Source organism: Oncorhynchus mykiss, chromosome 5, assembly GCF_057628025.1.
Source record: "Oncorhynchus mykiss isolate SJ-2025 chromosome 5, ASM5762802v1, whole genome shotgun sequence".
NCBI classification, from domain to species: domain Eukaryota; kingdom Metazoa; phylum Chordata; class Actinopteri; order Salmoniformes; family Salmonidae; genus Oncorhynchus; species Oncorhynchus mykiss.
Genome location: NC_143026.1, coordinates 5,295,001 through 5,307,500, shown reverse-complemented (window position 1 = coordinate 5,307,500; position 12,500 = coordinate 5,295,001). Strand labels below are relative to the sequence as shown.

The window sequence follows — 12,500 nt, the reverse complement described above, 5'->3', positions numbered from 1 at the left end:
CTTGTCTCCTCATGTCGTCATCTCCTTGTCTCCTCATGTCCTCATCTCTTTGTCTAATTTCGTCATCTCCTTGTCTCCTCATGTCTTCATCTCCTTGTGTCCTCTCCTAGCTGCTAGTTCTGCTATGTGGTCCAGGAACGGAGGACAAGGTCCTTCCTCCCCCAACTATGAGGCTCCTCTACACTCTCTGGTAAGACTACATAAGATCTTCATAAGACATTCGTAACACATTCATAATGCTGCCTATGACAACAATGCAACCTCTTACCCCCTGACCCCTTTCCTTCCCCCTTGCAGCAGAGTCCTATCGATATCATAATTAACCAATAAGGCACGAGGGGGTGTGGTATATGGCCAATACACCACGGCTAAGGGCTGTTCTTATGTTGCGGAGTGCCTGGACACAGCCCTTAGCCGTGGTATATTGGCCATATACCACAAACCCCAGAGGTACCTTACTGCTGTTATAAACTGGTTACTAACGTAATTAGAGCAGTAAAAATACATGTTTTTTCATACCCGTGGTATACGGTCTTATATACCACGGCTGTCAGCCAATCAGCATTCAGGGCTCGAACCACCCAGTTTCTAATAACACATTCATAACAGAATTAAGTCGCAAGAATTTGATTAAGGATCAGTCAATACATATGGATGGTGCTGGAATGTACAGCGGCCATTTTCCAGGCTCCAAGTCTGCTATTTGGTGTGTTTTCTTTGTGCGTTGATCTTAACTTCTTTTGTATACGATGTTTCCTACGACCGCAAAAAAAAAAGAGATTCCTGGACATCAGAACAGGGATCACTAACCTCGATTTGGATGAAGAGTTCTACTTCAACGAGTCGGCGACGCTAGGACGTACTGCTCACCCAGGACAAGGCCCTAATCTCGGACACTCAGAAGAGAAAGAGACAACAATGTAGAGGCCAGCGTGGCACCCTGATGAAACTATGGAGACGAGTAAATAACCTTCTGTTCTATTGGAACAAATCACTGGAGAACAAACTGGATGCGCTCCGTTCGAGACTATCCTACCGACGGGACCTGAAGACCTGTCATTTCCTGTTTTTCTCAGACACTTGGACGTGGATAATATTCTAAACTCGGCAACAACAAAAAAAACATTCCCTTTTTCAGGACCTCGTCTTTCAAAGATAATTCATAAAAATCTAAATAACTTCACAGATCTTCATTGTGAAGGGTTTAAACACTGTTTCCCAGGCTTGTTCAATGAACCATAAACAATTAATGAACATGCACCTGTGGAACGGTCGTTAAGACACTAACAGCTTACAGACGGTAGGCACTTAAGGTCATAGTTATGAAAAGTTAGGACACTAAAGAGGCCTTTCTACTGACTCTGAAAAACACCAAAAGAAAGATGCCCAGGGTTCGTGCTCATCTGCGTGATCGTGCCTTAGGCTTGCTGCAAGGAGGCATGAGGACTGCAGATGTGGCCAGGGCAATACATTGAAATGTGAGATGCCTAAGACAGCGCTACAGGGAGACAGGATGGACAGCTGATCGTCCTCGCAGTGGCAGACCACGTATAACAACACCTGCACAGGATCGGTACATCCGAACATCACACCTGTGGGACATGCGGGACAGGTACAGGATGGCAACAACAACTGCCCAAGTTACACCAGGAACGCACAATCCACCCATCAGTGCTCAGACTGTCCGCAATAGGCTGAGAGAGGCTGGACTGAGGGCTTGTAGGCCTGTTGTTAGGCAGGTCCTCACCAGACATCACCGGCAACAACGTCGTCTATGGACACAAACCCACAGTCCCTGGACCAATCAGGATTGGCAAAAAGTGCTCTTCACTGACGAGTCGCGGTTTTGTCTCACCAGGGGTGATGGTCGGATTTGCGTTTATCGTCAAAGGAATGAGCGTTACACCGAAGCTTGTACTCTGGAGCGGGATCAATTTGGAGGTGGAGGGTCCGTCATGGTCTGGGGCAATGTGTCACAGCATCATCGGACTGAGCTTGTTGTCATTGCAGGCAATCTCAACGCTGTGTGTTACAGGGAAGACATCCTCCTCCCTCATGTGGTACCCTTCCTGCAGGCTCATCTTGACATGACCCTCCAGCATGACAATGCCACCAGCCATACTGCTCGTTCTGTGTGTGATTTCCTGCAAGACAGGAATGCCAATGTCCTGCGATTGCCAGCGAAGAGCCCGGATCTCAATCCCATTGAGCACGTCTGGGACCTGTTGGATCGGAGGATGACGGCTAGGGCCATTTCCCCCAGAAATGTCCGGGAACTTGCAGGTGCCTTGGTGGAAGAGTGGGTTAACATCTCACAGCAAGAACTGGCAAATCTGGTGCAGTCCATGAGGAGGAGATGCACTGCAGCACTTAATGCAGCTGGTGGCCACACCAGATACTAACTGTTACTTTTGATTTTAACCCCCCCGCCCCCCACACACACACACTTTGTTCAGGGACACATTATTGCATTTCTGTTAGTCACATGTCTGTGGAAGTTGTTCAGTTTACGTCTAAGTTGTTGATTCTTGTTATGTTCTTCAAATATTTACAATTTATTATATTTATATTTACGTTTTCTGAAAATAAACCCAGTTGACAGTGAGAGGACGTTTCTTTATTTGCTGAGTTCAGATGTTTTTTTCTATGCATCTGCAAGACAGTATGGCAGCGTCAGATCAAGGGGGGAGGTGTGCGTCTCTATTAACAACAGCTATTGCGTGATCTCTGATATTAAGGAAGTCTTGAGGTTTTGCTCACCTGAGTTAGAATACCTCATGATAAGCTGCAAACTCAACTCTGGAATTGAAGCCAGTTCCACTGCTAATTGTCATTGTTGCCCTCTAATCAGGGGCTGATTTAGACCTGGGACACCAGGTGAGTGATTCCCCTCTAATCAGGGGCTGATTTAGACCTGGGACACCAGGTGGGTGATTCCCCTCTAATCAGGGACTGATTTAGACCTGGGACACCAGGTGGGTGATTCCCCTCTAATCAGGGACTGATTTAGACCTGGGACGCCAGGTGGGTGATTCCCCTCTAATCAGGGGCTGATTTAGACCTGGGAGACCAGGTGGGTGATTCCCCTGTAATCAGGGACTGATTTAGACCTGGGACACCAGGTGGGTGATTCCCCTCTAATCAGGGACTGATTTAGACCTGGGACACCAGGTGGGTGATTCCCCTCTAATCAGGGGCTGATTTAGACCTGGGAGACCAGGTGAGTGATTCCCCTGTAATCAGGGGCTGATTTAGACCTGGGACACCAGGTGGGTGATTCCCCTCTAATCAGGGACTGATTTAGACCTGGGACACCAGGTGGGTGATTCCCCTCTAATCAGGGGCTGATTTAGACCTGGGAGACCAGGTGGGTGATTCCCCTGTAATCAGGGACTGATTTAGACCTGGGACACCAGGTGGGTGATTCCCCTCTAATCATGGACTGATTTAGACCTAGGACACCAGGTGGGTGATTCCCCTCTAATCAGTGGCTGATTTAGACCTGGGACACCAGGTGGGTGATTCCCCTCTAATCAGGGGCTGATTTAGACCTGGGAGACCAGGTGGGTGATTCTCCTCTAATCAGGGGTTGATTTAGACCTGGGACACCAGGTGGGTGATTCCCCTCTAATCAGGGACTGATTTAGACCTGGGAGACCAGGTGGGTGATTCCCCTCTAATCAGGGGCTGATTTAGACCTGGGACACCAGGTGGGTGACAATTAATTATCAGGTAGAACAGAAAGCCAGCAGGTTCCGGACCTTATAGGGTATCCCCTGCTGTAGATCATACTATTTACCCAGATATTTTTCATCTATATTTTTTGTAGCTGTCTATTTACCATCACAAACCGATGCTGGCACTAAGACCACACCCAGCGAGCTGTATAAAGCCATAAGCAAACAATAATTGTATTGAACCTTTATTTAACTAGGCAAGTCAGTTAAGAACAAATACTTATTTTACAATGATGGCCTACCCCGGCCAAACCCGTAACCCGGACGACGCTGGGCGAATCCTATGGGCCTACAGATCACGGCCGGTTGTGATACAGCCCGGGATCGAACCTGGGTCTGTGGTGATGCCTCTGGCACTGCGCCACTCGGTCCCAAAAATGCTCATCCAGAGGCAGCGCTCCTAGTGGCCAGTGATTTAAATGCAGGAAAAATTAAATCCATCTAACCTAATATCTACCAGCATGTCACCTGTGCATCTAGAGGCGAAATAACTCTAGATCACCTTTACTCCACACACAAAAACGCATACAAAGCTCACCCTCAAATATGTCCATAACTCTATCCCCCTGATTCCTGCTAACAAGCGAAAACTCAAACAGGAAGTACCAGTGACTCACTCAATGCGGAAGTGGTCTGATGAAGCGGATGCTACGCTACAGGACTGTTTCGCTAGCACAGACTGGAATATGTTCCGGGATGCGATGGCATTGAGGTGTTTACCACATCAGTTTGGCTTCATTAATAAGTGCATTGACAACGTCGTCCCCATAGTGATCGTACGCACATACCCCAACCAGAAGCCATGGATTACAGGCAACATCCACACTGAGCTAAGGGCTACAGCTGCCGCTTTCAAGGATAGGGACACTAATCCGGACGCTTATAGGAAATCCCGCTACGCCCTTCAATGAACCATCAAACAGGCAAAGCATCAATACAGGACTAAGATCGAATCCTACTACACCGGCTCTGATGCTCATCAGATGTGGCAGGGCTTGAAAACTATCACGGAAACCCAGCCGCGAGCTGCCTAGTGACGCGAGCCTGCCAGACGAGTGAAAATTCCTTCTATGCATGAGAGCACCAGATGTTCCTGACGACTGTGTGATCCTTTTCTCTCCAGACGGATTACCAGGATGCATACTCAGCTCAGTGCATACGCTGACCAGCTGGAAAGTCTTCACTGACATTTTCAACCTCTGACACAGTCTGTATGTTGTATTTGTATTCATTAGGGATCCCCATTAGTTGCTGCCATGAAATGCTTTGCTAGGCTGGTCATGGCTCACATCAACACCATCATCCCAGACACCCTGGACCCACGTCAATTCGCATTCCGCCCCAACAGATCCACAGATGACGCAATCTCTATTGCACTCCGCACTGCCCTTTCCCACCTGGACAAAAGCAACACCTATGTGATGTTCATTGACTACAGCTCAGCATTCAACACCATAGTGCCCTCAAAGCTCATCACTAAGCTAAGGACCCTGGGACTGAACACCTCCCTCTGCATCTGGATCCTGGACTTCCTGATGGGATGCCCCCAGGTGGTAAGGGTAGGCAACAACACATCTGCCACGCTGATCCTCAACACTGGGACCCCTCGGGTGTGTGCTTAGTCCCCTCCTGTACTCCCTGTTCATCCACGACTGTGTGGCCAAACACGACTCCAACACCATCATTGAGTTGGCCGACGACACAACGGTGGTAGGCCTGATCACAGATGATCACAGATGATGATGAGACTGCCTAATAGGGGAGGAGGTCAGAGACCTGGAAGTGGTGCCAGACAACAAACTCTCCCTCAACGTGATCAAGACAAAGGAGCTGATTATGAACTACAGGAAACGGAGGGCCGAACAACGCCTCTTCCCCCTCAGGAGACTCAAAAGATTTGGCATGGGCCCTCAGATCCTCAAAAAGTTCTACAGCTGCACCGTTGAAAGCACGATGACTCTCTGCATCACTTTTTGGTACGGAAACTTGTCCTTGGAGATCCTTTTTATGTCTCTATTTTGGTTTGGTCAGGGCGTGAGTTGGGGTGGGCATTTCAATGTTTTGTTTTTCTATGATTTTCTATCTCTATGTTTTGGCCGGGTATAGTTCTCAATCAGGGACAGCTGTCTATCGTTGTCTCTGATTGGGAACCAATCAGCCTTTTGCCCACCTGTGTTTGTGGGAAGTTGACTTTCTTCATGGCACTTAACCTTAAGCTTCACGGTTTTGTTTTGTAGTGTGTATTGTTTTGTTCGGCAACTTTTTCTTAATTTTTTTTTTTTTAACCTTTATTTAACGAGGCAAGTCAGTTAAGAACAAATTCTTATTTTCAATGACGGCCTAGGAACAGTGGGTTAACTGCCTGTTCAAGGGCAGAACGACAGATTTTGTACCTTGTCAGCTCGGGGATTTGAACTTGCAACCTTTCGGTTACTAGTCCAATGCTCTAACCACTAGGCTACACTGCCGCCCCAATTAAAGAACATGTACGCTCACCACGCTGCACCTTGGTCCGCTCCTTTCATCAGCCGTGACACAACAGCTTGGCATCCGACCACATGGCGCTAGAGAGGGAGTGAGGACGGACCTCACTGGGGCTGAACTCCCTGTCATCCAGGACCTCTATACCAGGCGGTGTCAGAGGAAGGCCCTAAACATTGTTAAATCTTAGACTGTTCTCTCTGCTACCAACGGGATCCTGAAAGACAGGACCCTGAACAGCTTCTACCTACAAGCCATAAGACTTCTAAATAGTTAGTTAAATAGTTAGGTAAATAGTTAGGTAAATAGATAGTTAAATAGTTAGGTAAATAGTTAGGTAAATAGTTAGTTAGATAGTTAGGTAAATAGTTAGTTAAATAGTTAGGTAAATAGTTAGGTAAATAGTTAGTTAAATAGTTAGGTAAATAGTTAGTTAAATAGTTAGTTAGATAGTTAGGTAAATAGTTAGTTAAATAGTTAGGTAAATAGTTAGTTAAATAGTTAGTTAGATAGTTAGGTAAATAGTTAGTTAGATAGTTAGGTAAATAGTTAGGTAAATAAGCACTTCATAAGCACTTAATCTCCAACATGACCCCTGACCTCTAACCTCTGAGCCCTTCTCTCCCCCCCTCCCCCTGCAGCAGAGTCGTATCGAGGACCGCCTGGAGCGCCTGGACGATGCCATCCACGTCCTGCGGAGTCACGCGGTCGGCCCCTCCACGGGCATGCCCGGCGGGCACCAAGACATGCACAGCCTCATCGGAGCAGCGCACAACGGGGCCATGGGAGGACTGGGCACTGGGTACGGCACGGGACTACTCTCTGCCAACCGCCACTCAATCATGGTAGGAACCGTCTTCTATAACTGAAAAGATGTCCTCAATTCTGTAATTCTCCCCAGTGTTGTATCGAGACGCACACAAAACAATGTTTGGGGCAGAGCAAGAATCAACATCACACATATTCTAATGTTCTAGATAGATAGTGACATGATGAACAGGGGATAGAGAGTCGAAGTTGGAGAGGGGTGAGAGACAAGAGAGAGAGAGAGAATGGCCGGAGAGAAAGAGAGCGAGACAGTGTAGAGACATAGAGAGAAGGGGGGGGGGGGGTCTGTATGAACCCAGTCAGCACCTCCTCTTTCTCCCGGCTGCAGACTGGAGCAGAGCTGGGCCTCAGGGTTGTCTTGACGATAACCTGAACTCAGGGTTGTCTTGACGATAACGGGACCTCAGGGTTGTCTTGACGATAACCACGTGTAAGTGGAGCAGGTCTTCTGGAATGTGCTACATGGTGATGCAATTGAAAAAAGAACCCCTCGTCTCCCCTTCACACACACACACACACACACACACACACACACACACACACACACACACACACTGCTTCTAAAAGCAATGGTTTTCCTGCATATTTGTATCAACAGCTTTTTAAGATCTATTCCCTGCACACTTGTTACCAGGTTGGTACTGGGGTGTTACTGGGGGTGTTACCAGGGGTGTTACAGGGGGTGTTACCAGGGGTATTACCGGGGGTGTTACTGAGGGTGTTACCGTGGGTGTTACGGTGGGTTTTACCGGGGGTGTTACGGTGGGTGTTACCGGGGGTGTTAAGGTGGGTGTTACCAGGGGTGTTACTGTGGGTGGTACCAGGGGTGTTACTGTGGGTGTTATACCGGGGATGTTACTGAGGGTGTTACCAGTGGTGTCACTGTGGGTGTTACCAGGGGTGTTACAGGTGGGTGTTACCGGGGGTGTTACTGTGGGTGTTACCAGGGGTGTTACTGTGGGTGTTACCAGGGGTGTTACTGTGGGTGTAACCAGGGGTGTTACAGGTGGGTGTTACCGGGGGTGTTACTGTGGGTGTTACCGGGGGTGTTACTGTGGGTGTTACCAGGGGTGTTACAGGTGGGTGTTACCGGGGGTGTTACTGTGGGTGTTACCAGGGGTGTTACTGTGGGTGTTACAGTGGGTGTTACCGGGGGTGTTACTGTGGGTGTTACCGGGGGTGTTATGGGGGGTGTTAACGGGGGTGTTACCGGGGGTGTTACTGAGGGTGTTACCATGGGTGTTACTGTGGGTGTTACCAGGGGTATTACAGGGGGGTGTTACCAGGGGTGTTACCGGGGGTGTTACTGTGGGTGTTGCCGGGGGTGTTATGGGGGTGTTACTGTGGGTGTTACTGAGGGTGTTACCAGGGGTGTTACTGTGGGTGTTGCCAGGGGTGTTACAGGGGGGTGTTACCAGGGGTGTTACTGTGGGTGTTACCAGGGGTGTTACTGTGGGTGTTACCAGGGGTGTTACAGGTGGGTGTTACCGGGGGTGTTACTGTGGGTGTTACCGGGGGTGTTACTGTGGGTGTTACCAGGGGTGTTACAGGTGGGTGTTACCGGGGGTGTTACTGTGGGTGTTACCAGGGGTGTTACTGTGGGTGTTACTGTGGGTGTTACCGGGGGTGTTATGGGGGGTGTTAACGGGGGTGTTACCGGGGGTGTTACTGAGGGTGTTACCATGGGTGTTACTGTGGGTGTTACCAGGGGTGTTACAGGGGGGTGTTACCAGGGGTGTTACCGGGGGTGTTACTGTGGGTGTTGCCGGGGGTGTTATGGGGGTGTTACTGTGGGTGTTACTGAGGTTGTTACCAGGGGTGTTACTGTGGGTGTTACCAGGGGTGTTACTGTGGGTGTTACCAGGGGTGTTACTGTGGGATGTTACCAGGGGTGTTACTGTGGGTGTTACCAGGGGTGTTACAGGTGGGTGTTACCGGGGGTGTTACTGTGGGTGTTACCGGGGGTGTTACGGTGGGTGTTACCGGGGGTGTTACTGTGGGTGTTACCAGGGGTGTTACTGTGGGTGTTACCGGGGGTGTTACTGTGGGTGTTACCGGGGATGTTACTGTGGGTGTTACCGGGGGCGTTACTGAGGGTGTTACCAGGGATGTTACTGTGGGTGTTACCAGGGGTGTTACTGTGGGTGTTACCGGGGGTGTTACTGAGGGTGCTACCGAGAGTGTGCTGTGGGTGTTCCCGGGAGTGTTACTGTGGGTGTTACCGGGGGTGTTTACTGTGGGTGTTACCAGGGGGTTTTACCAGGGGTGTTACCGGGGGTGTTACCGGGGGTGTTACTGTGGGTGTTACCGGGGGTGTTACCAGGGGCGTTACCAGGAGTGTTACTGTGGGTGTTACCAGGGGCGTTACCAGGGGTGTTACTGTGTGTGTTGCAAGGGGTGTTACCGGGGGTGTTACTTGGGATGTTACCGGTGGTGTTACCAAGGGTGTTACCAGGGGTGTTACTGTGGATGTTACTGAGGGTGTTACCGGGGGTGTTACTGGGCATGTTACCGAGGATGTTACTGGGGTGTTCCCGGGGGTGTTACTGTTGATGTTACCGAGGGTGTTACCAGGGGTGTTACTGTGGATCTTACTGAGGGTGTTACCAGGGGTGTTAGCAGGTGTGTTACCGGGGGTGTTACCAGGGGTGTTACCAGGTGTGTTACCGGGGGTGTTACCAGGGGTGTTACCAGGTGTGTTACCGGGGGTGTTACCAGGGGTGTTACCAGGGGTGTTACCAGGGGTGTTAGCGTGGGTGTTACTGGGATGTTACTGAGGTGCTTCTGGGGGCTGTTGCTGCTGCTGTGTCTCTCAGCAGCCCTGCCCTAGGCCACCTCGCATGGCCAACTGCAGCCAGACCACGACGAAATAAAGGAAATACCATTCACATGCTGTCAGAGCTACTTTCAGCTCTCAGACCACCTGCCCTATACCCCAGCCCTATACCCTGACCCTATACCCCAGCCCTATACCCCGACCCTATACCCCAGCCCTATACCCCAGCCCTATACCCCAGCCCTATACCCCAGCCCTATACCCCAGCCCTATACCCCAGCCCTATACCCCAGCCCTATACCCCAGCCCTATACCCTGACCCTATACCCCAGCCCTATACCCCAGCCCTATACCCCAGCCCTATACCCCAGCCCTATACCCCAGCCCTATACCCCAGCCCTATAACCCGGCCCTATACCCTGGCCCTATACCCCAGCCCTATACCCCAGCCCTATACCCCAGCCCTATACCCCGGCCCTATACCCCGGCCCTATACCCTGACCCTATACCCCAGCCCTATACCCCGGCCCTATACCCTGACCCTATACCCCAGCCCTATACCCCAGCCCTATACCCCAGCCCTATACCCAGCCCTATACCCCAGCCCTATACCCCAGCCCTATACCCTGACCCTATACCCCAGCCCTATACCCCAGCCCTATACCCCAGCCCTATACCCCAGCCCTATACCCCAGCCCTATACCCTGACCCTATACCCCAGCCCTATACCCCAGCCCTATACCCCAGCCCTATACCCCAGCCCTATACCCCAGCCCTATACCCTGACCCTATACCCCGACCCTATACCCCAGCCCTATACCCTGACCCTATACCCCGACCCTATACCACAGCCCTATACCCCAGCCCTATACCCCAGCCCTATACCCTGACCCTATACCCCGACCCTATACCACAGCCCTATACCCCAGCCCTATACCGCAGCCCTATACCGCAGCCCTATACCCCAGCCCTATACCACAGTCCTATACCCCAGCCCTATACCCCAGCCCTATACCGCAGCCCTATACCCCAGCCCTATACCACAGCCCTATACCCCAGCCCTATACCACAGCCCTATACCCCAGCCCTATACCCCAGCCCTATACCGCAGCCCTATACCGCAGCCCTATACCGCAGCCCTATACCCCAGCCCTATACCCCAGCCCTATACCCCAGCCCTATACCCCAGCCCTATACCCCAGCCCTATACCACAGCCCTATACCGCAGCCCTATACCGCAGCCCTATACCCCAGCCCTATACCCCAGCCCTATACCACAGCCCTATACCCCAGCCCTATGCCCCAGCCCTATACCCCAGCCCTATACCACAGCCCTATACCACAGCCCTATACCCCAGCCCTATACCCCAGCCCTATACCCTGACCCTATACCCCGACCCTATACCACAGCCCTATACCACAGCCCTATACCCCAGCCCTATACCCCAGCCCTATACCCTGACCCTATACCCCGACCCTATACCACAGCCCTATACCACAGCCCTATACCCCAGCCCTATACCCCAGCCCTATACCACAGCCCTATACCACAGCCCTATACCACAGCCCTATACCCCAGCCCTATACCACAGCCCTATACCCAAGCCCTATACCCCAGCCCTATACCCCAACCCTATACCCCAGCCCTATACCCCAACCCTATACCACAGCCCCATGCCACAGCCCTTTATCCCTAGCCCTATACCCCAACCCTATAGCACAGCCCCATGCCACAGCCCTATATCCCTAGCCCTATACCCCAACCCTATACCACAGCCCTATACCCCAGCCCTATACCCCAACCCTACACCACAGCCCTATACCCCAACCCTATACCATAGCCCTACCCCAGCCCTACCCCAACCCTATACCCTGACCCTATACCCCAACCCTATACCACAGCCCTATACCACAGCCCTATACCCCAGCCCTATACCCCAGCCCTATACCCTGACCCTATACCCCGACCCTATACCACAGCCCTATACCACAGCCCTATACCCCAGCCCTATACCCCAGCCCTATACCACAGCCCTATACCACAGCCCTATACCACAGCCCTATACCCCAGCCCTATACCACAGCCCTATACCCAAGCCCTATACCCCAGCCCTATACCCCAACCCTATACCCCAGCCCTATACCCCAACCCTATACCACAGCCCCATGCCACAGCCCTTTATCCCTAGCCCTATACCCCAACCCTATAGCACAGCCCCATGCCACAGCCCTATATCCCTAGCCCTATACCCCAACCCTATACCACAGCCCTATACCCCAGCCCTATACCCCAACCCTACACCACAGCCCTATACCCCAACCCTATACCATAGCCCTACCCCAGCCCTACCCCAACCCTATACTCTAGCCCTATACCCCAACCCTATACCACAGCCCTACACCACAGCCCTACCCCAACCCTATACCCCAGCCCTATACCCTAGCCCTATACCCCAGCCCTATACCCTAGCCCTATTCCCCAGCCCTATACCCCAGCCCTATTCCCCAGACCTACCCCAGCCCTACCCAGCCCTACCCCAGCCCTATACCACAGCCCTATACCCTAGCCATATACCCCAGCCCTATACCACAGCCCTATACCCTAGCCATATACCCCAACCCTATACCACAGCCCTACCCCAGCCCTATACCCCAACCCCATGCCGCAGCCCTACCCC

General features: G+C 51.5%; 1 protein-coding gene across 28 annotated transcripts in view; it reads left to right on the top strand.

Annotated features, from left to right (window-relative positions):
- Nucleotides 1-12,500, top strand: part of tcf4 (transcription factor 4) — a 457,550-nt gene that overhangs the window by 369,701 nt on the left and 75,349 nt on the right. For 17 of the 28 annotated variants that reach the window (XM_090233612.1, XM_036976638.2, XM_090233618.1 and 14 more), the window contains 2 exons: nucleotides 111-190; nucleotides 6,860-7,063. In XM_090233612.1, coding sequence (XP_090089738.1) covers nucleotides 111-190; nucleotides 6,860-7,063 — 284 coding nt within the window. The remainder of the gene's footprint in view (nucleotides 1-110; nucleotides 191-6,859; nucleotides 7,064-12,500) is intronic. The other 11 variants (XM_090233615.1, XM_090233617.1, XM_090233611.1 and 8 more) reach the window with 1 other exon arrangement.